This window comes from Musca autumnalis, unplaced genomic scaffold (genome assembly GCF_047663935.1).
Source record: "Musca autumnalis isolate F117 unplaced genomic scaffold, ASM4766393v1 scaffold_3, whole genome shotgun sequence".
Taxonomy (NCBI): Eukaryota; Metazoa; Arthropoda; class Insecta; order Diptera; family Muscidae; genus Musca; species Musca autumnalis.
Window position 1 is genome coordinate 84,523,153 of NW_027411866.1, and position 25,192 is coordinate 84,548,344.

Here is a 25,192-nt window from a genome sequence, read left to right on the forward strand (position 1 = left end):
ATCTTATTAATAACTTGGCCATTTGGTGGATAGTACTACATAAGAACTGGTAAATTGCTTCACAAATTGAAAGTATATAACATAAATTGAATTATATTATACTTCTTATATAACTATTATTGACTAAAAGCCATTAAAAGTTAATAATAGTACTTTTATTTCATTTTACATATGAAAAATTTAGGCGATGAAGCTACGATAATGAAATGAACCGGTGGGTGATTAGTGCGAAACTGCGAGGAACTTATTATTGCCTCAAATTTTATGATATATCTAAAAATTCCATAATTTGTATACATTTCGCACCATATATCCAAAACTGTTAAATTTATCTAATATTAGGTCTGTTCGATGACCCAAAAGTTTGTACAAATTTGTACCAACTTTTACATAATACTGTTCGATAACAAACTTGTTCAGTAAACGGGAAATGAGAAGTTGTTGAAAGTACTTGCAAGAACTTACAAGTACTTTTTACTTTCGAAGTTATCGAACAGACCTATTTTCGTTTGGAAAATTATTCGTTGGAATGTAATACACAACTCTTCAGAACACGCACGTTGTTTTTAATATTGTTTTCAACGACAATTTAATAAATATGAATAAACTGCTCGTGTGAACAGTGTTTGAAATACGCGTTGTAAAACATATGATACAAAATACCGCTGAAATAACATGAAATAAGCATTTTATATTTTCAGAATATTCCGAAGAATTACTGAGAACATTATTTGGAAGATTTTTGCAAAAGGTTACTTTGTGCATATGTGCAAAAAAAAATAGTTTTAGCGCGATTTAGATAATGCCATAAGTCCGAACTGGATCTGACAGGACAAAACTCAACTCTAGGGATTTTGTAGTTTCAAGTTGTTTGCATTATCAGTGTTGCATAGTGTAATTGTTCCACAATCATCCCAGAAGAGACAAGGGGGAATTATCTCATATAACAAATGGCACCCCGATCCATATTAGTTCACTGACCTACTGTTTTAGCCGAGTCTGAACGACGTGTCCTAAGACACCAGGAAATGTCGCCAACATTACACTGAGGGATATTTTTTGTCAACGTTAAAAAATGTGATGTTTCCTGGCCTGAGAATTGAACACGGGCTAAACAGCTACAACTACATTTACATATTACAAATGTAGGCGATGAAGCTACGGTAATGAAATTAACATAGAGGGTCAGTATTGGCCCGAAACGTCGCATGTTTACCATTATTTTTAATATACTTTTATGCGTTTTTCATTATTGTTGCTAATGTTCTAATTAAAAAACAATCTCCACTAAGAATGGACAAGGAGTGACTTTTCTCATATTTATGACTGCAGCACGATTTTATATTCAGCTCAATGAAGTGGGACATGAAAATGAATGTGGAAACGCATCACTCCAAACCAACTGTCAAATACAGCTATTTATTACTAAAAAGTGCAGGCCGGAGTGATTTTAAACTCTTATTATACCATCCACCATAAATTATACATATTCAAATCAGATTTCAGCCATTTCGGTCGGATGATCTAGCTAAAATCTAAAAAATACCGAAAATCGGGCGGTACAGTTCTATAGGGCTATATCAAAACGTGGAACTGTACAAATCTGTACTGTGCAAATCTCTGCCGGAATATGTTATACCCCCCAACGAAGACTAAATGCCAAATTTATGCTTTTTCAGTAGGATAAAGTGGCTAAAGCCCTTAAAATTACCAAAATTGGGTGGTACAGCCCTATTGGACCTATATCAAAAAGTGGACCTATACCGACAAATCTCTGTCGCAATATTTTATGCCCCCAACGAAGACTAAATGCCAAATGTCAGTTCTTTCAGATAATGTGGCTAAAATCTTCAAATTACCAAAACCGAGAGGAACCGTTCTAAGCGGGCTATACCAAAAAATTAATTTAAAAAAAAAAAAATAAAAATTGACCAAATATATCAATAAATGAAACAAAATTGTCAATCTAAATCTATTCTTATTATAATTATGAATAAACATGCAATAATACATCGAATTTTGTATTTGGCGCGCCAGATCGGTAATCTGTCCCACTGTTTTGGCCCGTCTGTCTGGCTGGGTATCGTAATATTTTATTCAAATTTAGTTTAAGTTCGAAGATAGGCCACATCGGTCCACTCTTTCCAGTACCTGGCCCACAAAAGTTCAAAAGTGTTTCGCTAAGATGGTGAGCAATATAACTCTCAAAGGGGGGTTACCGAATTTGTCATAACAAAAAACCTGTCGGCAGCAACTAAACTGTGGAATACGTAAGATAACTCTCGCACTGATTTGGTTCAAAGGTTGTACATCGTATTATTTCTTACAGACTTGGATTATGTGCGAATATTGCCCGAACTACTCTTTCGGGTACCTCCCACACAAAGTTTGGAAAGAATGCAGTTTAAAGACTCGTCTGGAATAGTTTTTATTTATTTTTTTACATTATTTTGTGTATGCGGCTCTAGTTACGACAGTACATAAGTCCATATTTTCTGAGAAATTGGTCCAAAACCCCGAAAAAAAAACCTATAGACGTCAGAAGTGTTGTGTTTACTTCTTTTCTTTATGCCCGAGGTTTTATCTCTGTCGGCACAGCTGACTGATACATTCATAATTCTTGTTGCTGAGACCGAATAGAAGTTTTTATATGGATGAAAATACTTAGGTAATGTAGGCATAATTATTCTGAGTTTTTTGATACCACTGAAAAACGCTATGTTGTTGTATAGCCTGGGAATCGAACCCAGGCAGTCAGGCGATGCATGGTGGACATTCTTACCCTTACATAACAGGTGCACCCACCCATGTAAGAATTTTCTTGATAATTGTACGAATGCCACTTTTCATTTATCAAATTACTTATCATTTTATAGATTTGTAGCATACCATTAGGCGATTCTTACAATGAACTTGTAAAAAAACTCCTAAATTCGTTCCTAAATAGCGAATGAAGAAAAAAATTTTAACAAATTTCTTTTTTAAATGATTGTATACCAAATTTTCTTTAAAAATTCACTTACGCCAAATGCAACAGATTTCATTTGCCTCGAACTATCTATTAGTTGGTTGGCTACTAAATGAAATCCAATCAAAAGCCAAAACACACTACCACCCACCACCCTCTCTTTTGAAAGCCAAATAATGATAATGTGAGTTATGGCGGTAACATTTTTTCTGTTCTTCGTACGCTTTTAACTTTTACTGAAATCTCAGAGTTGGTGTATTTTGGGCCTTTATTAAAATTTTAATGATATTCAAATAAAAACACAGAGCAAAAAATGTAAATGGACATGCAACACACATACAGCAGCACACTTTGTACTGAAATGAGAGGTAGGATGCCTCAACAAAAAAAGAATAAAAAAAAACGAAAAACAAATACAAGTTAAGTGATAATGGTAAGAAATTAAAAATAATGATGAATTACTAATAAGTAGCAAGAATGAGAGATGCTGCTGCTTGCTGCCTCGCACATGTACAACAATAAAACAAGCGAACAGGGGCAGAAAAGCGGCTTGTCTGCCTGTTGGTGGGTGTATGTGTGGCAAAAAATAACGCAATTAAGATAAATGCATGACAGAGAAATGTAAATACACTTACAAAAGGGTATTGAAATTAGCTTCTTAAAATGTTTCCTTTAGTAAACAAAAAGAAAAAAACGTCTTATTAAAAACGAATTTTAATCAAAAACGTTTTTTGAGGTAATATTGTATCCAAACTTGATCGCATTTTGTTTAAATACCAAACCAGGCATTCCCTTTACTAGCGAGCAAGCAAGGAGAGTTTCTCTATCCATTCGCATCCCTCTATAAGCTACTTACATTGGCCAAACTTAGAGATAGGAGCAAAGATATTTCATAGCTATTACTGACAATGCAGAGATGGAAGCTCTACCGCCTGGATCGTTTTATTTGACACTTTTTTAATTTTTTAATAAATGTAATTAAAACTTTGACATGTTATTGTAAAAAATAACATATCTTTGTGTTGGGTGCTTTTGTGATTGTGACAGCTTTACTTTCTTTTATTTCATCATTTCCAACTGACCACCCTTGATCCATGCCACCTGATTTTTTGTATCAATCCGTTTTGGTCATTTCATTATTCATTCAGGTCCAATATAAAATACAACAATTGGCATTACTCTATCTCCGGCAAATCTCGTCCTTGTTGCACTGCATTAAAAACGTCTGGCTCCGGCTGGTTTCGTAAAAACCTACACCGAAATAAGAAAAAATGGGTGAATAACAGAGAAATGTAAAATGGTTTAATTTTTAATAAACCACTTACAATTATTTGCAATTTTCATTTTGAATGGATGATGGAGGTGGTGCTGGTGGTGGTGTGGCGGTTATGACGATGATGAAAATAATACCAAGGATGATAATGATGGTATTGTGTGGTGTGGTGACCATTCTCAAAACAGCACTTACTGTTTTAACCTAAAATATTCATACAAAGTACAGTGATGTGATGGCAGGTTGGGTGGGTGGTAAATAAAGAGAAAATATTGAAAAAATTGTAAACTCGCCAATATAAATATACTTTGAATATGTATTTTGATTTTCCTTTAATTAACTTGATTTCTTTTAAGAATGCTATTCCATTTGTAGGCATTTTCTTCTTCTTCAACAATTAATTTGAAGATGTGATTATTTGATTTATGTTGCCGTATTTTGTATTGTGGGAATTTATGTATTCAAAATAACAACAAAAAAGAACAAAGATTTGTATCAATTCCAAAGGAAATCACGTTATCATTAAGCACTAGCAACAAATTCCCTGGCGCCTGTAGGATGGGATACAAAAATATCTTCTTTTAAATAATAAAAAATGAGTGAGGGTTTTTTTGATAAAAAGATAAATAAATAAAATGAAATTTTGAATTAAATCAAAATACTCGTTTTTTAATAAAAACATTTAGAAGGTCCTTAGGAACTAATTTTGTCTGCGATATTTGGATAAATTCCAAGCTTTTAATTTTATAATTAAGTTCTTAATCCTACTTTTTTCATAATCCCACTAATTTCAAATTGCATTTCTTTCTTTTACAGATAAACTCGCCACCTGCTTTGTTTGTAAAGCTGAAAATTGTCCCCGCACTCGCCCATTGAAAAAGGGTCGCGGTCAACAGTATGGCATATCCGATGATACTATACCAGTTGGTGCACGCGTCTGTAATACATGTCAATGCAAATCGGTACGCACCCGTTATCCTAATTGTCCTCTGCCCACGTGTCCCAATCCCAAAGATCGTGCCAAACGTTTGCATAATATACCAGCCCGCCTCTATGAACTGGCACCGGATGTTCGCGATCCTATTATGCAAGAATTCCAAATACCTGCCCAAGCAACACGTTGCTGTTCGGCTTGTCTGATGCGTATTCGTCGTAAACTGGATCCACACATTAATCTTACAGATGAGGAACGTCGTACAGATGGAGATGAATCGGATGTTAGTACATCGTCGTGTGATGAACGTGAACCCGGCGGTAGTGATACAGCTTCTGTGGAGAGTCCAGAAAATCCTCAGCGTCATAATTCACTTGCCAAGGACTTGGTGCAAAAGCCATCTGCTCAAATGGTTGCCAATTTGCAACAACAGGTTACGGCGGCTACAGGTGGCATATCTGCTGTAGGTGTCCCGGTTGCTGCTGGTTCCGGTACGAACAGTTCTAGTACTCCCGATACTACCACACCAACGGGAAGTGTTGGAAATGCAGCGGTTAGTGGAAATGTTGGTTCCCAGTCTGCGACAATTGTCAAGTCCGATGAACGTTTGCTGCCACCATTGGGTCATGCCCCCAAGAAACAAAAGACTTCCGAGGAATATGACTCCTCGGCCACAGAAACCGCCGATGAAGAGAATGAAAATTCTCCAGCCAATCGTCAAAGTCCCAAAGTGATATTGAATAATACGAATAGTAGTAGTAGTAGCGGCGGCAGCAATTCTGTTGTTGTGTCCTCGGCTCCAGGGCTGGGACCACCTCCAAGTGCAGTAAATGGTCCCATGCAGTCGTCCGACTTACAAGACTTTCTCTACACTGTTATTGAGCGTTCGCTCAAACAGAAAGGTCCACCTCCAACTAAACCATCCAATCAACAACCTCAATCAAATCAACTGCCTAATTCTGCAATGGCTAAAGCTCAGCAACAGCAACAACAGCCGCCAATGAGGTTATCTGTCGATTCATCGCCAAACAATAGAATGCGCAATGATATCATGAGTGGAAGCTCTAGTAATAACAGTTCTAGTAACAACGGTAACAGCAGTAACAACAACAATTCCAATAACGATGTTATGCTAGTTAGAGAATACCGCAATGATGGATCCATTAAACATCAACCTCAGGCTCATGGACAACCCATAGTTTCAAGCGGCGGCAGTGCCGGCAATGGACCATCTTTAAATTCCGTACAGAATTTGAATGTACGACAATCACAACCTCCTCAGACACCACCATCAGGTTCAAATGCGTCTGGACATCCAGAGAATTTGGCCACGTTGTCCGTGGTGAATTCGTACATGCCGGGCCAGCATTTGTTACCGCCAGGGGCACCTGGTGGTTTAATGCATCACCAACAGCACGATATTAAGGCTACAATTACACCAGTACTAAAGTCTGGGAAAACATCAACGCCGCCCCACGTGGTACCAGGTCCACCTCCGGATACCATTATTTATGCTACATCTCGCAACAACGAACCAGAGCCCCAAACATTGGATTTGTCTATTAAGAAACCCTCCCGAGATGGTCCTTCTCCTCACAATTCGTCATCACTGAACACTTCAACGTCGTCTTCGTCCGGCGTGGGTACTGGCAACGATAGTGGTATATCTCGCCATCAACAGCATCAACCAAGTTCGGCAGTAAAACATGTTGGCAATGCTCCCAGCATGTACCGTGGTTCCGATCCCACTCCTCTCATCGGAGCTCCGCCCAATCACGCGTACCTATATCATCCTCACCCAGCGAGTGTCGGTGTGGGTAAAGTTCCACCGCCGGGATCGCTTTATGTGTCACAAGTACCTGTCCCCATATCTTTAACCCAACCACCAGTCAGTAGTGGTTCGGGACGAGGTGGCCCATCTTCACAAGCACCACCATCACAGCCTCCGCCATCCCACATGCAGCTGTCGAGTCAACACAGTAAAGGCGTGGGAGGCGTTAGTAAGATTCCACCAAAATTGAGTCCACAACTAATACATCAGCCAAGTTCGCATGGACAGGCATCTTCGCCTTCACAGCAGCAACAACAGCAACTGCTCGTGGGTCCAAAAGGTTCCATTACCCATGGCACACCTGTCAGCAATGCTGCCCAACAAATTATAGTGCACTCGGCCACAGCTGGAGCAACATTAAGTCCCAAGTTTGACAACTTGCTAAGGCAAACACCACCATCGGGTGCAGGGGGACCAACTGAGAACAACAAACTTGGTTCGATTACCCAGGGTACCCCCATCCATTTGCCAGCCCATTTGGACAACAAGCGTGCCTATGAATACGCCTACAAACCATCACAGCGTCAAAGTCCAGCCCAGCAACATCACCCACCACCGCCGCCACAGTCGCAACAGCAATCTTCGCCACAGGCACCGCCGCAAAATGCATACGCTGTTGGAAGTTATTCGAGAGCGCCGTATACCGTGGAACAATCTCCTGTTATGAGCACAAAGCAAATTGTCATGCACGACTTCTTCACGTCACAGCAAATGCAGGGACAGCAACAACGCAGTGTGCCAAGAAGCGGCAGTGCTAATTCAACAGGAGCCCCAGGATCCGGTAAGGAATCACCATCGCCACGTACCAGCGGCAGTGGATTAGTGTATTACGATAAGGACAGGGGCCGCACCGAGTACTCGAGCAGAGCATCGCCCGCGGAACACAGCAACAGGTAAGCTAACTGGATGAGTTCGCATCACTCGTTTTTTTGTAACTTTTCTTTGTTTTTATTTCAAGTACTCCCAGTCCACATCGCACTCCACCACCGCCAAGACAAGGTGTTATTCAACGCCATAACACCGGCGGCTCAAAACCACCATCACCTGCAGCACCACCCCAAGGTCGGATGCATGTTGTGATGTCGCACAATTATCCGCCAGGTAAGACCGCTGAACAAATAGAAAGAGAATCAGGTGGCCGGAAAGTTCATTTGGATCCTTTTATTTCTTTAGCCGGTCACGATGCATTCTCGTCATTCGTTGATCTGGCCGTACAGCAGCCACAATTGCCAGTGCCCTCCCAGAAAGACGACAAGTCTTCGTCATCGACCTCTTCGGTGACATCAGGTCCGCCTCCACCACCTCCATCGTCAGCTCAGTCACAGCAGCCACCGCCTCCGACGCATCATGATGCCATTCGGTACCAAATGAATCGCGAACACATGGCTGCCTTGCACCATCAACAACAAGCTGTTATGGCCGTTGCTGCGGCCCAACAGCAACAAGCCGCTGCGGCAGCACAACACCAGTACCGACAGCAGCAAGCTGATATGCAACGGCGCATGGAACAGGCGAAACGTGAGCGAGATCGTGACATACAGCAGAAGAGGCAAGAGCGTGATCGCATAGAACGAATGCATGCGGAACGGTTGGATCGAGAACGAGAACAGCGAGATCGTGAGCGTGAAAGAGAACGGGAGCGTGATCGTGAGAGAGATCGAGAACGCAGAGAACAAGAAAGAGCTGCCGAAGATCGTGAGCGTGATGGTAGGCGTATGGAACGGATCTATGCTGGTAATGCAGCCACTGCTGCGGCCGTTGCTGCTGCTGCGGTCGGCGCTGGACCCCATTACCTACGTGGACCTCCCGATTCAGGGCCTCCACGATCGATACCAGATCGTGAACGCGATCCGTAAGTATTGAAAGAAGGCTCCGAAAACACAACGAATAAGGAATATAACTATATTTGCGTCCATTTGTAACCTTTTAGATACCACAGAGACCTAAGACATCCGGGGCAGCCTCCCACTGATGGAACATTTTCCGCCCAGACACTAATCGATGCGATAATAAAACATCAAATAAGCCAAAGCAGCACAGAACCTGGCAACCTGGGTGTTAATCGTGAATTGCCTAGAAGTGGATTTGTAAGTGTAATATAAAATGTTCTGTCCGTACTGTCATTTTCTTTTAGCAACCATTTACTTCGATATTCAATCGAAAGCACAGAGTTATTAATGAGAAATTCTACATCTACTTTACAGTACAATTCACGTGACATTGGTGCACCTCCACCTCGACATGCTTCCAACGTGATATCCTCCCTACAGGCATCTGAGAATAATGGTAAATCCTCATCGCCCAGTGTTATAAACATTGATTTGGACAATGATCGGGCAAGTGTGGGATCCTCATCCTCCGGTGGTGCACCAGGCCAACACGAATCGGCACAAAGTGGTCGTAATGCGCGCAACAGTGGACCACCACCAACCACATCACAAGCTCCTCCTCCGTCACAGTCGTCGCAAATGCGTACGAAAAATATCACATTCGGCGAATTAACCGATACGATAATAGCGAATGATTATGGCCCAAATCCCATGCACTTGAGGGCAGCCCCGCATCCGCCACCAAATTTTATGCCATATATGCAAGACGCTCAGGGCATAGTGACACCAGATAGATGGAAAATGAATAGACGTGTACAAAAGGATGCGGAAGTTGCTGCCGCCGCTGCGGCTGCCTCAAAGGCGGGAGGCCCTCCGAATTCCCAATCAAATATAAATTCCAGCTCTGGCCCTGGCACACCAACAAATAGCGGACGCTCCACTACTCCTGGGGATGACCGTAATATAATACGAATGCCTCAGGCGGTTAGTCCCCGCAAATATATGCAGGAGTTTATGATGCAAACTCACGATTACCATTACCAACAGCAGCAACAACAGCAGCAGCATGGAGCACCACCACCTGGTGCACCGCATGGTTCATCACTTATGAGACAGTCACCATATGATTCAGGGCACGGTGGTTCATCTGGCAGCTCTTCGTCATCGGCGCCACCACCACAAGTTGTGCAAAATCACACATTCGATACGATGAAGTATGTACAGAATCGAATAGTGGAGGTAATGCGAACAGAAGATGACCATCGGGCCGGCAGCGGTGGTGGACCAGTATCCAATGATCATGATCATCATCATCAGAACGATCATCGCCTTAAGGAAAGCCATGAGCCGCGCAAAACACCAAATCAATATGATGACCGAGATGGTGGCAGACGTTCGGCCAGCAGTGATACATCACATCCCTCAGGGACAGGACCCGGTAGTGGAGGTGGCGGCGGAGTAGCTTATCAACAGACTCCTGTAACGACATTCGCCGCCACAACTTATGCCTATCCCTACAGTGCTTTGAATGTGCCCAGTTCGGCAGGTGGTTTACCACCTCCACCACAAATGAGCCTTAATGCGGCCCATCAAATGCAAGGCGGTTCTTCAGCATCCGCGCACAAACAGCCTACACACATTTTACATGGCGGCAGTGGAGGTGGAGTACATGATGCCGGACCGAATTCAGTAGTAAGCACGACATCTGGCAGTGGTGGTGGTGGTTCGGGTGGTGGTGGACAAGGAGGTGCGTCAAATGAACCAAAACCTTTGCTTTTGGGTCAGTATGAGGCACTCAGCGATGAAGATTAGTTGTGACTTCAGGCGTCTGCTGTCGCCAATGTAAGATATCATCATCCCAATCAGCAGACGCATCATCCTAAACCATCCGCTCCACCACCATCACAGTTGCAACATCAGCCGCAACATTATCATCATGCAACAACAGCAACTGTTGTGGGAGGAGCAACAATCACCAATAGTAGATTTAATAGTGATGAACCACAACAGCAACAACACAATCGTATACGTAGTCACAAGCAACCACAAATGCAACAGCAGCAACATTATCAGCCAACAACTACACAGCTTTTACATTCACAATCCACGTCTAATCCGCAACAGCAACAATACTACCAGCAACAGCGTACCGTGTACAAAACTCACGACTTAACAATTGAACAGCATCCATCTCAACATCATCAACAACAGCCACATTATTCTCACAATATGCATCAATCATTGCCGTCACTGCAACAGCAGCAGCAACAACAACTCTCATTTAATGGTAATCTGAAGAATAATAACAACAACCTCAATGCAAACAATAACAACAATCGTTATTTTTAAGAAAAAAATCAAGTTTTTTGATGAAAGCAAAAACAGCAGAGATACAACAGGAAAAAGAAAAACAATGTTGAAGACAAACCAACAACTCCATTTACTGTATAAATGAATGAAAACAACAACAAAAGGTATAACAATGCCAATCTTCTAAGAATTTCTAATTTGAGAAAGAAATATGTGTTTGTTTTTGGCCAAATTTTCACTTATTCTAATCTATAAATGTCCATGCCTCAATGTATACTGACAAGATTCTTAAAAAAAACGCTTATTATCACCAATCCAAATGTAAATTTTTATTTTTTTATTCTTCTATTATCTTTTTTTTCGTTTAAATTATAACTTTGCGTTTCTCTTTCCTTTAAAAAATACACAAAAAAGCATTTCTAACTATAACTGAAAACACTGTAATACTAACATTAATGTCAGGAAAAAAAAAAAACAATAATTCAATTCAATTATAAATTATATATTTAAATATAAATATTTATTAAACAAACTAAAATAAATAAAAACACTACCATGAATAGTCGAAATTACCTACTCTACACAATGAATGTATCTGAAAATTTCGTAATCTCTTTCTGAAACATTCACTCTTATACATGTAGCTTCTGATCTGTGTTAACACGTTCGCGGGCCTGAATGTTATAGCATGCTGATGCAAAAATAGTTGGGTGTTTTTTGTCATCTTTGTTATTTTATATCAACACAAACATTTTTTAATATAGAAGATATTAGCTAATGAAATTTTTTTCCTTTTGTCGTTCGCTCGAGTCTTATGGCCTGTTTCACTAAGAATTCAAATTCTTTTTTTTTTTTTTTTTTTGAAAATATTTGATGCATTTTTGTTTTCAATTAAATTAAAAAAAAAAAAATACAATAACAGAAGTTTGGTAGTACTTCGAACGAATTTGAATTCTGATCGTCTTAGAGAAACTGGTCATTATATTCAATATATGTATGTATGAACTTTTAAAAATTAATTTGATTTTGACTCTGACCAAATTTTCGACTGTTATAGTCTAACATGTAGATCTTTTTCATTTCCTCAGAAGTATATACATATATTGAGTGGAATAAAAACGTCCCAGGTTATTTTTAAATTTAATCATGTGAATGCGTACACAGTAATCAGTACTCCTGTTATTGCATTTCCATGGCAGTTTTGGCCTAGTGAAAGTGCAAATTTTTCTTAAAAATATTGATAAAAAGTGTCTGAAGGTGCATTCCAATGCCTTTACGTTGTACTTGAGAGTTTTTAACTATTGTCTTGGCTACATCTTTTGTCTTAGTATTGGATCGAACATGTCAATGGTTTGTCATTTATAGGACAAAGTATAAAAAACGTCCAAAAAATGATGAATTTTCTACATTTTCGTCTTTTTGACCATAAAAACAACGCTCCTTCATCAGCAAATCAAATTGCTCCTGCAAGTCAAAATGTGAAATCTCAATTTTCACCGTAGAGGTATGGTCTTTTGGAGTTTTTTGTTCAGTACAATCCCAAGAGTCAGAAACGAGAGCGCCCATTAAGATTTTTTCCTTCCATATTAATCGCCCCAACCCCCAATGAGTATTGATCATGGAAATGCATTCATAAAAGTGTCAGAATTACGTAATTAATTTGCTTTCGTTTCAAACCATCCCATGAGTCGGAGATTCTGTAATAAGAATGAATGTTGCTCATTATACACTGCACAGTTTAAATCTGTTCGATTTTTTGAATGTAGATTCGAGTTTCAGCTCATAAATAAGGAGCTTTTTAACGATTCTTTTGCATCTCAATTGACATTTCAGGTTTGTAGAAGTGAATTTCAATGAGGACAATTGCGTGTCCTCTATTACCTTTAGAATGATGTTGCAAATAGTTATGGTACCGACCGGTTCATTGACATTTTTGGCGAATCTTAACAAGATTTTCAATTCAATCTCTGGTCTTGATAAAAACAGAACAGAGTTTCTTTTAATTTTTGCTTTTAAAATTTTTCGAATCTTAACAAGTTTTTCAATTCAATGTATAAAGTTACTTTTTATTTGTTGCCGAAGATTTAAATTTTTACAAATTATTTCCGTTTGGTTTTCATAATTGAATTTACACAGATTTTTTTTTTGTTGTTTTCTATTTATTTAACATTGGATTTATACCATTAAAAATGGAATGAGCATAAATGCTTAAACTAATGTTGGCTGTTTAAAATTACTACATAAAAATATAAATGGATTCACTGTTTTCTGTCAAAACATGAAAAGAAGAAGAAATTATTTATTTCAAACCGAAAATAGTTTGATGAACTCAACTATTTTATAGAAATGGAGAATGGTGGCTAAATAATTGTTACCATTCTTGAAAATGAAAATAATTTTAACAACCACTACCTAATTTTACAATGAATTAATACACATATAAATATATATGGAAAATCAATATAAATATTAAACAAATATGAAAAATACATACATACATGAAAGAAACAAAAACGCTAAGACTAATGCATTACCCCCTCCCCTTAAAAGGAAAATATGAAAAGAAAACAAAAATGCAACATAAAAAATAATAACAAACACTCTTAAATAATGTACAATATTATAATATAAACATACAATAAATATATACTATACATATACATAATTATATAGTTTTTCATAATTATAAAACAGAGCTAAAAGTTTAAAAATATATAAATAATATTCTTAACTTATATGTAAAACAACAAATTTAAATTTGCAAAACAAATACATATATTTAAAACAAATAACTACACACTGTAAAATTCAGTAAAAAAGAAACTTTTATGCTGCATATACAAATTACAAAACAAAAAATAATAATAAAATGTTTTCTTTCATTTTAAGTCAATATAATAAGTTTTGATGAAACAAATATATAAAAAAGCATAATATTAAAACTATAAATATATCTATACATACAACAAAAATAATTACAAATACCCTTATACAAAAATATATAGATATTTAATATTACAAAAGAAAAACAAAACACCTTAACAAACAAGAAGAAATGATCTTTGCATTACAACAAAATCTTGTTTTTAAGTTCGTTTAAACTTTAATTACTTGAGTAACAAAACTAAAATCTAATGAAAATAAATTAAAACATAAAAATTTAGTTTGTAATTTTGCCTTAAGTTCTAAGCTTAAAAAGAAAATAAACAAAAAAATCTTTAAAAATAATAAAAAAAATCTAAAAAACAATAAAATTAAAATCTATCAAAGATTTAAGAACGATATGTAAAAATTCTGAATAGTTATTTAGTTTATAAATAAATTATAATATTAAAAACAAAAACATTGCAAAAATATCTATAAATATAAAAGAAACAACAAATTATTAGCTTAATATAATTTTATTATTTCTAATATTAAAAAAAGGAAAAATTCTTTATTTTCTAAACCAACAAAAAATTGTTTCCTTCGATTTTTTATATAAATATTAAAGAGAAAATAATACAACATAAAAACAAACAAATATTTAAAACACACACACAACAAGAAGTAATAATAACAAATTTAAATAAAACTGTGTTTTTTGTAATTATATTTAATAATAAATATCCTTCCCCCTTCTTATTACTCTTAAAAAACCTCTAAATCTAAGAAAGAGAAAAAAATAATTAATGATTTCATTTGTTTTTAAGAATTGTAATTTTTTAGTTTATAATTATTATTTTTTTTTATAATTAATAATTCTTTTTTACCTACTACCTAAGTAGCAGAATCAGATATAAAACTGATGATTTAGGATTTATGACTTCAATTACACATAAAAATAAATAAACAATTTTCAATAAAACATTATACATCTTTTTTGTTATTTTTTCAAAAGTTATTTTTTCGTTTCAAAACATGGGCTGAAAGGTGAAGAGGTTTCACGTAATTTCACTGCCTTTCTTGTATAAGAAAGTTCGTTTTTTTAACTGATTTTTAAGGAATTTTGTGATGTGTCAGTTCTAGTAGATGAATGATAGTACAAAATTAAAGATCATAAGGTTCGTATGTTTGAAAAATATCCCAGGGGATATTTGTGCTGGAAAAGTGTTCCCATACTCTAAAAACTTTCAATTCTTTTAAACAAAAAAAGAAAGTATCACATTGTGCATTGTCCCAATTTGAACTTCTATATCTCAAAAAATGGCAAAACCTAACCCAGCAAAATAAATTGGAAGTAGTGCAATGTAGACTAGTTCTTTCACGGCATGTTTTTATGCAGTTCAAACGGAGTCGTGAAAAAGGCACTCCATTCCTCACATTTTAACCGCATTTGGATGCAATCCAAAGAATCACATCCATTTGTCACATTTTAACAACATCCGGAGGCAGTTCAACAGAGTCGTGAAAAAGGCACTCCAATTCCTCACAATTTAACAGCATCCGGATGCAGTCAAACGGAGTCGTGAAAAAGGCACTCCGTTCACTACATTTTATTAGCAGTTGTTAGAGATCCCTACATGTACGTACATAAATCAGTTTATACATCTCTACAGGCAGCGGACTACATTTCCAAAAAGAGATAATCGTGTTAACATTTCCAAACATTTGTTAATACGAACTAAATAATATTTAATTTGTGAACACGAGAAGAAAATTTCCCAATGGAGTGCTGTTGGAGTACATGTCGAAATCTTAACTGGTGATGGGAAGACAATATCAAACCCATTTAGCAGATGAAGCAAAAGCACTTAAGCTTGGATTAAATGAAGTGCGGAGGAAACACACATATTAGCTATTGAATTCAATAGAGAATTTTCACAATTTGTGTTAATTTAATAAAGTTATTAATATTTTTGTTTTACACAAATAATAAATGCATTTTATTTTGTTATTCAAAACACGTGCTCTGGACTGCCTCCTATTCTACCCGAAAGGGTCAGTTAAAATGCAATGCCAAAGGGTCAGTTAAAATGCGGTGCCAAAAGTTCAGTTAAAATGCAATGCCAAAGGGTCAGTTAAAATGCGGTGCAATGGAGTGCCACTTTCCGGGGTCACTCCCTTGTAAAAATCATGAGTGAAAATGCATAATTTGATGCACTTCCAAATCACTTGTACATATCATTTAACTGCCTCTTTGGAGGCAAACTTTTCGCTGGGTAAGGGGTCGATTATGGATAGCAACTCAACTTGCGTTGCTAGAAGAGAAAATCATAAAATTAAAATAAGTAAAACGACAGAAATGTTTGACAAATTCATTCAATAACAGTGTTTTGAACCTTTGACTACTAATTTAATTGTAAAAAATTATGAATTCCAATACGGAAATGGAAATTTCTCTTATTAAATTTGTAGTCGGCAACGCAACTGGACTTGGGTTGCTATCCATAATCGACCCCTAAATCTTGTAGAGAATTTTCACAGCTTTTCTCTAATCCCATTTCAAAAGGACTTGCGGTTTCCAAGCAAAATTGTGAAAACCTAAAAAAACCCTAAAAATGTGAACTTTAGCCCCGATATATTTTCGATTTTTCTCATCTATAAACATTGTAGTTTCAGAATTCGCAAAAACTTCCCAGGTGTAAGCACCTTCCATTTGAAGTTGGTCCAAGAGCACCGTGTTGGTTGTAGTCCTATAATTCTGTTTGGTATTTGTAATAGAATACAGGTCCTTTTTAACGTTTTGTCCTATTGTATAGTCTTCGGACCTAATATTACAAAGTGCAAAATATCAGTCAGCTGTACCCACAGACATATAACTTCAGGGGCCTAATTACGGCATTCGGTATCGAATTGTTTCGATGCGAGTACTCAAATTTCGTATGATGACATTCGATATCGAGTAAAATTATCGAATAATCGAACAAATATTTGCGAGACTTTGCTCGTAGAAAATTTGCTATCGTAAACAAATAAAAGGATGTTTGCTGTCGTTTTATATAACAAAATTTTATTTATTAAACACAAGGCATATTTATTATAAGGTATATGCATGAATTACAACAACTAACAAATTTACAAAAACAACATTGTTCTTATTGAAAATTAATTGTCAAAGAAAATATTGAATAATAGGGTCGTTCCAAAAAATGTTTCAGGAAAAACATAAACACATTTTGAAAATCCTCTAAAATAGAACAAATTTCTAATCAAAATGTAAATATAAAGCATTCAGAACTCTCGTAGGTCTTTTTTGTTACACGTTTAGGATGAAAACCAGTATTTTTATGGTAGCAAATTTCGAAGCTTCAAATTTCATGAATAGACCCTATTACATTTTGAAAACTAAGGGGGTTATCATGAACGGCAATTCCCCGTGAATTTTTTCACTTTCTCCCTTAAGTTGCAACCGCGAAAAAACCAAACTCACGGGGAAATTTCATTCACGATAACCCCCTAAATTTACAAAAAAAGTAAGAATACAGCTGATTGTCACTTCTACCTTATATAAATATGCCTTGATTAAACAATTCTGAAACAATTTTTAACATAATAGCAGCAAAACAATTTGTGAAAAAAATTATTTGCAGTCGTTTTAATGAATAATAATAAAGTTAGACCAATAAGAAATATGTGCATTATTTATCCAAAACTGATGTTTGCGGACGTTTAAGAACAAATAAGTTGAAAAAATTAGCCATTTTGTAAAACATAATTTAAATAGTCTTTATTTTGTAGGGAATTTTTTTAAATATATTAAGTAAAAAAGAGCAAATTTTGTGTTGGGTAAAATACAAGTTTAACAACAAACAATGGCTACAATCAACAATAACTAACAAAAATATGTTATTATTTAAAAAAAATGCATACAACAGCGTTTTAAGTGCGCCACCAACAATAGCGTGGCAAACTAACATGCATTTATTTAGGTAGATGCATCAGCAATCAGTTATAACAATGTCAAAAAGATTTTGCAAAAATAAATAATTTCAATGTTTAATGTATTATTCAAACAATTCAACAGATATTCAATACTTTTCTTTCATAATTTTGTTTTTTTTTTTTTTAATTTTCGTTTTAAGATAAATATTTATTGTTGGTGTCTACCTTTATGAGTGCTATTGATAAAATATGGTAGATTACCGGTTATTTTTTGAAATTATCGATAACAACGATTTTCCTTCTCGATCGAGTTCCATCATACCATGGTACAATAAGAAAGGTAGATGCATCGGCGAATTGCTACAGCAAAGCAACTTTTTTTGTAATGTAAACTGTCAAAATTTTCGCCAAATGGTCTCTTGTTGTCTCTTTTTATCGCTTGTGTTTGTCTATAAAGTGTACACATGCTATCTCCTACTTACCGATTCATATGGTTTTTTGTTTTGATTTTTCATGGCGAATTCATATTTTTTTGACGTTTTAGATTGGATCAGCTGGGCTGAGGCATCTACCTTTCTAATTGTACCATGCATCATACCAATATTTTTCCGTGTCGACATTTTATTCACGGGTAAATTCTCGATCGAATCGAATCTCATAATTAGACCCCAGCCTCGGACCTAAAGAAAAGAAGTAAACACAATGGGAGTTATGAGGGTGGTACCGGAAAGAGTGGTCCGATGTATTCAATATTCGGACATAATCCGAGTCTGTAAGAAATAATACGATGTACAACGTTTGGGCCAAATCGGTTTCTCCATTCGAGGGTTATCTCACCGGCATGGTACCGGCATGCTTTTTTTGAGCTTTTGGGCCATTATCGCAGAAGTATGAACTTGCCACCGAAAAAAATGAGATGTAACAGGGCCCGCAAGAAAAACTTGTTGCAAAAAGTTTCTAAACGATCCGAGACGAGCTGTGTTGAACTGTACTTTTTCTAAATTTTGTGTGGGATGTATACGATGGAGTATACCGATTTAGTCCATATTCAAACCTGATATATGCATGTAATTACACATTCAAACGAGCAAAATGTGCCTCAACGAAATTATGATTTTAGACGCCAAGTTTGGACGAAATCCGTTTCAGACAATTTGGAGTCGATTTAACCATGTTTGGCAGGTTGGAGCTCACGATAACCCTCGAACGGATCAACAAAAAATTGGGTTTCGTAATATTTTGTCCAAACTTAGTTTAAGTTCGAAGATGGGACATATCGGTCCACTCCTTCTGGTACCTCCCCCTATAGTTCAACATTTTTCCCAAAAATGGTGCGCATGATAATACTTGAAGGGAGTAACCGATTTGGTCCATACTTTGCACAGTAGTGTTTCTACCAGATATAGATCAGGGGCCTAATTACCAGCCCGATCATGAATGTAAACTCCCCGTGAGTTTTGTCTTTCTGCCGTTACAACTTAAAGGAGAAAGTGAAACAACTCACGGGGAGTTGATATTCATGATTGGGCTGTACGTGATTCGATTCGATTGAGAATTTGCTCGTGAAAGTTTTCGACACGATAAAAAACGGCATAACAAGTCTCGAACGAAAACGTTCAAGCAATGTTATCGATTTTTTTTCGATAGTAACCGGTAATCGATCAGGGGCCTAATTACGTGATTCGATTCGATCGAGTATTTGCTCGTTAAAAAGATTTCGACACGATAAAAAAGCGGCATGACGAGATTCGACCAAAATCGTTGATCGAATGTTTCGAGAGTAACCGGTAATCGAACTATGAAAACCTATGTGTACAATAGGGAATATTATGAAGGTAGATGTAAAAATAGGTGTTTTTTGAAAGCAAGAACCAAAAAAAACAAAATTATGAATGAAAAATGTAAATATTTGTGGAATTTGATGAACAATACATTCAATAATAATTACGGAATGAAGTTGTGCTATGAAAATAAGAAAATTATTAATTCTTGCAAAATCTTTTTGACATTGTTGTAACGGATTGCTGGTACATCTACCTTAATAATCCTCTCTCAAAATAAATGAGAGAGAGTTTGGTGGATGTTTTGCATTAGCCTCTCTGAGAGAATATTTCCTTTGGTAAACAACGGGGGATGAAATGTTTAAAATGTACTTCCCTTATACAATAAAGGCTATTAATATTAAATATTTTTTTTCCAGAAATGCTTATTTTTCAAATTATTTTTTAACAACTGCAAAAGTAATTTTTGGTTAATAATTGCATGCATTTTAATTCTAAATTTATCACAATTTCTCAAAACGACTGCAAAGGACTTTTCCAATTTCTCTTGTTATATTGTCTAAAAAATGCTGCCAATTATTTACTAACATCGTTTTTCTTCTATAAAACGACAACAAACAACAATTTTTACATTTTAAACAAAAAGACAATAAGGAAATCTTTCATTTTATTTGTTTACGATAGGTAATTTGGCCTCGAGAAATTACTCGCAAATTTATGCTCAATTACTCGATAATTTTACTCGATAACGAATGTTGTCATCCCAACTTTGAGTACTCAGGTCGAAACAACTCGATATCGAATCACATAATTAGGCCCCAGGTAATCTTCAAGCAACATTATGAAGGTAGACGCCAAAAATATTTTTATTTTAAAACAAAAACTAAAAAAAAAAAACAAAATTATGAATGAGAAAATGTAAATATTTGTGGAATTTGTTGAACAATACATTGAATAATAACTTCGGAATGAAGTAGTGCTAAGGAAATAAGAAAATTATTTATCAGGCATGTCAAAGATTCCGATCGGAATGGTTTCAATTCCGTAATTTCATTTCGATCGTTTTTGTTTTAGCTTCTTCAGATTCCGATCGATTTTGTAAAATCGGAAAACTTCATTATTTAGTTTAAATATGAAATAAAATGTAAATTTGTTAACAAAACAACATTTACATTATTTCTAAGTGTTTTAGAGTGTTTTATAGTGGCAAATTTAAAAAATAAAAATACAATTCCGTTTGCAAAATCAAAAGTGGTTTCATTCCGAAAAATTCTTCTTTTTTCGTCTTCTGAAGAAGCTAAATACAGAATTCCACTTTCAGATCTGTTCGAGGATCCTTTGGAACTTTTTACCAATGCTACTCCTTGTGGTCCTGTTTACAATGATATTATGTGTTTCGTGGGTAGCTCCAAATTATACGGTAACCAACTGGAATAACTGATGGGCTCAATATCTTTCGAAAGGATTTACTCCCAAAATAATATCTACTTCTAAAATGGGCCATCCAAATCTATATATTTGTTAGCAATATCATGAAAACACCCTAAATACATAATTTTTGAGGAAAACGATTTTGGATGTGTAGCCGGTGTTCCTTCTGTCCATAGATAAAAGTTTAAATTCACACAGGCTGTGGGCATATGTCTGTCGGCAAACTGAATGACACTTTTTTACTTTTTTTGAATACCTTCCTCTAACTTCATCCAATTCGGAAATTCTCAAAATATTAAATGTTTGTGTGACTACTACCTTTATGTGGTTGTTGTTTTTGGCAAAACGAAACGCCAAATTAGAAAACCAATTTTTATTTTGTTTTCAGCTGAATAGTTATGCCTACGTTTTGCACGATCGCGTAATGGAAGCCTATATTTTGCAAACTAAGCAAGAGGAATAGAGTCGGTAATATGAATTCAAAACTTGCCACAAAATATGGCATACTTGGTGAAGTACTTCTGTTTGCTGTGGTAGATTCCCAATTTCGTCTGATATCTTAAACTTGCCACGATGTGAATTCAATTCATTTGTGTGTAACGGCTGGATCTTTTCAGTCCATGTTGGTTAGTGATGTGGTTTCACAATTGTTTTTTTTTATTCACACATTTCTTTCTTTTTTTGCAATTACAACACACAACAACAACATTATAAAGAAATGAATATACATAAATGAACTAAATAATATTATTTATATTATATAAATTATTAAATAAACAAGATGAAGAAGAAAATAATTACACTTACCTACCACATAAACAATTTATCGGTATAAAACAAACAAAACAAAAAATGAAAATCTTTACAGACACAACATCATGATTATTATTACAAAAATAAAAACAATGAAATATGTTGAGATGATAAAAATAATAATCATCTGTCACCAAAATAAAAAACAAGAACAACAACTTCAACAACATAAACTGAAATGATGATAAAAAAAATGAAAGAAAAAAAATAACAAAATTAATAACAAACAAATTCAAAAATAATGAAAAAGAAATTATTAGAAAATAAATTCAAAATGAAAATATTAATTCAAATGTGTGTTTTCTTTCCTTGTCGAGAATGGTGTTAGGTTAGGTCTGGGGATATTTAATCCAGCAATCGGCGGCCTTTTACTCGCGAACAGTGTTTGCTCAAATTCTTGTTGTTGTACGCCGAATCTTAGTTTAATCACACCCAGTGGTATAGTTTGGATGGAAGAACTCTCAGGTCAATTATGTATGTTCACTTGTGGGATATTTCTCACTTTCACTTTTTCGTCCTATTTTAAATGAACTGGAAGAGCAAAAAACGTATATTATGTTTGATTTTCGAAATAAAAATATTAAACATTGAATACTATATTACTTTTCAATATTTTTTTTTAATTTTTAAGTTTTTGTCCCAATTTACATTAGGCGAGTTTACTTGCGGCAATTGTCAGTTTGATGGAGAGAGAGGTGAGGCATATGGTAACCCTTTGTCTCTCAGTCCCCTCTCTCACCTACAAACTGACAATTGCCGCAAGTAAACTCGCCTAATGTAAATTGGGACTTTATTTTGTCTTCTCCCTGTTCATTTATAATAGGGCGAGTTAGAGAAAGTGCGAAATCTCCCGCAAGTGAACATTTATAATTGCGCTCTATGGTTCGTTGAATGACATTGGATGGATTACAGATGACAATCGTTAACGGGCCTCAATTTAAATATGCCCAAAACTTTGGAGGGTAATATACAAAGGAGTTTGATTATTTTCCTTGGCTTTTGATTGAGAAAATACTAGTACTACATTCCACCCAAGGCGAATTTAAGAAGGTGATCCAAATGGCGAATTCAGAGCGTAGTGTTCATTTGCTGTCAAAATTTTTTGGTTGTGATGCCACGACAAAAAATTGATATAGATGACATGCCAAGGTGTTGGTATAGAAATCATTCCACTCGGTTATTGAAGATGCTATTCTTAGGATCTGAAAATGTATTGGATCTTTTGGGGATCCCGCTTTTGTAAAAAGAATAGGTGAAGGTGAAAAGATGACATGTCAAATCAATTGCACCCATGCTTGAATAGCATCTTTGTTGGAAACATAAGCGAACAAAGAACAATTCGAATGCACTTACGATATGTCACTTATCTTCTTGAGTTGCCGCAATGTTTGTAAGTACGTATGTACATTAATTAATATGCACATTATTCTATTGAACGGGGAATCTATGATTCTGAACCGTTTTCTGCAGTACGCACCTTTTTGATAGGCCAATACCTGGGGTGTTATTGCGATGCGTTAGAAAAATGCGATGCGAAAGGAAATTAAATGCGTCTCTAATACGTTTTCGTATCTCCTTTCACAAGTATTTTTGCTCCTTTTTCCTTTCTGGCACCGCCGCAATCTGTGATACAGAAGCATATGTCAAAATCGTGCGTTAACGCAAATATCTTGCGCTAACAAAATACCAAACGCAAAAGCATCGCAATACATAGTAACCCACCTGTACTTTCATCCAAGGGCGTAGCCAGAATAGAATCTAGAAGGAAAATGCTGGTTTTTTTGTAAAATGTATAATTTTTTTACATACAACTGAACCTTTTTGTACGATCTAGGGGGCAACTGCACCCCCTGACTTGACTTGTGCTTCAATTTCTTTCACCCTAAATACGCATGACAATTTACAAAGGAGTTCTAAAACAGGAATTTCCAGTAGTGAGAAACATTTTCGGATATCCCGAGTGGCAATTTCATCACGATTTTATAAACTTTTGTACACTTCGAGTCATCAAAACTTAAATTTTTGAAAAGAAATGCGGATATCCTGGAGGGGCCCTCATGTTCTACAGTGGTAAATATTCTCTAAAATGTATGGAAATGACTTATGCGTAAAATATAAGACTAAAGGAGACAATACGCTTCCAAAAATAAACTTGCTGAAAGAAAAAAGCAAGCTTTGTTAGGCATTACACCTGATTATTTAAAGAATCCTTGCCAAAGCAGGATATACGGGTGTATGCTTAATCAGGAGGGATATACTTTTACTGAATATTACTGAAAGTACTTCGTTTTCAATATACAGTGAATATGAATCGATATTCTAATACAATCTTTCTGTATTCCAAAGTTTTAAAGGGGGGTTCTATTCAAATGCACCAAATTTTTTACTTCAAATTTTCACTTTATTTTGTTTTCCTTGTATAATTCTTATAAAAATTGGATTTGAATGGAAATGAATGACTAATACCCTAGACAGACGGCAGCGTTAATTTGCATTAACTGTCTTAATTCAAATTAAAGCAAATTTCTTAGTTCTTGTTCAAAAGATGATTTCGAACGAATTATTTTACAATTCAAAAAATATATATTTTTTATTTTTGTATGAGAAAAAAATTGTCGTTGTCGTAAATTTTCCGTGATACCATAAAATAACCCTACGACAACGACTACGCCAATGACTACAAAAACGTCTACGCCAAACAATTATTTTGATTGTAAAAACTGTAGGGTTGGCTTGTCTTCTGGATTAAAAGTTTAAACATGATCTACTAACAACTCTATTAATTTTTTTACCCAAAGAATTCTTTAAAATTTCACATTTTAGCTTTTAAGGACGAATATACTCAGAATGCCAATCAGTCGTTTCGACACGTCAACTTGCAATTTTGGATACGACTACACCAACCGTAATTAGGCTGAATATCTTGTATAATTAGGAAAAAATGGAGGTTGAAAAAATTTTGCAGGGTGGTTCTATTAAAGTGAGCGGCAGTGTATGTACATACCAGGTGCAATACGATGTCTAAAATAATTAAAGTTTTTTATTTGTTGCTTTCAACCATGGCACAATTACCCAGGCAGTGGTATCACTCCAGCTGTTCGAATATGAAAAGTCAAATCCCTTTATAAAAATATTTTTGTTGTAATTTCCCCAACAACATAAAGAAAATTTTGACATAACATATTCAAAATTTTACGATGCCACTACCTTGGTAATTG

General features: G+C 35.7%; 1 protein-coding gene across 5 annotated transcripts in view; it reads left to right on the forward strand.

The window, feature by feature from the left end:
* The window catches only part of Smr (nuclear receptor corepressor smrter), a 239,828-nt gene extending 228,582 nt beyond the window's left edge, over positions 1-11,246 (forward strand). For 4 of the 5 annotated variants that reach the window (XM_073972309.1, XM_073972311.1, XM_073972310.1 and 1 more), the window contains 4 exons: positions 5,058-7,899; positions 7,965-8,858; positions 8,937-9,093; positions 9,211-11,246. In XM_073972309.1, the coding sequence (XP_073828410.1) occupies positions 5,058-7,899; positions 7,965-8,858; positions 8,937-9,093; positions 9,211-10,647 (5,330 nt within the window). In that variant the 3' untranslated portion in view covers positions 10,648-11,246. The remainder of the gene's footprint in view (positions 1-5,057; positions 7,900-7,964; positions 8,859-8,936; positions 9,094-9,210) is intronic. The other variant, XM_073972312.1, reaches the window with a different exon arrangement.
* Positions 11,247-25,192: the final 13,946 nt, after the last annotated feature.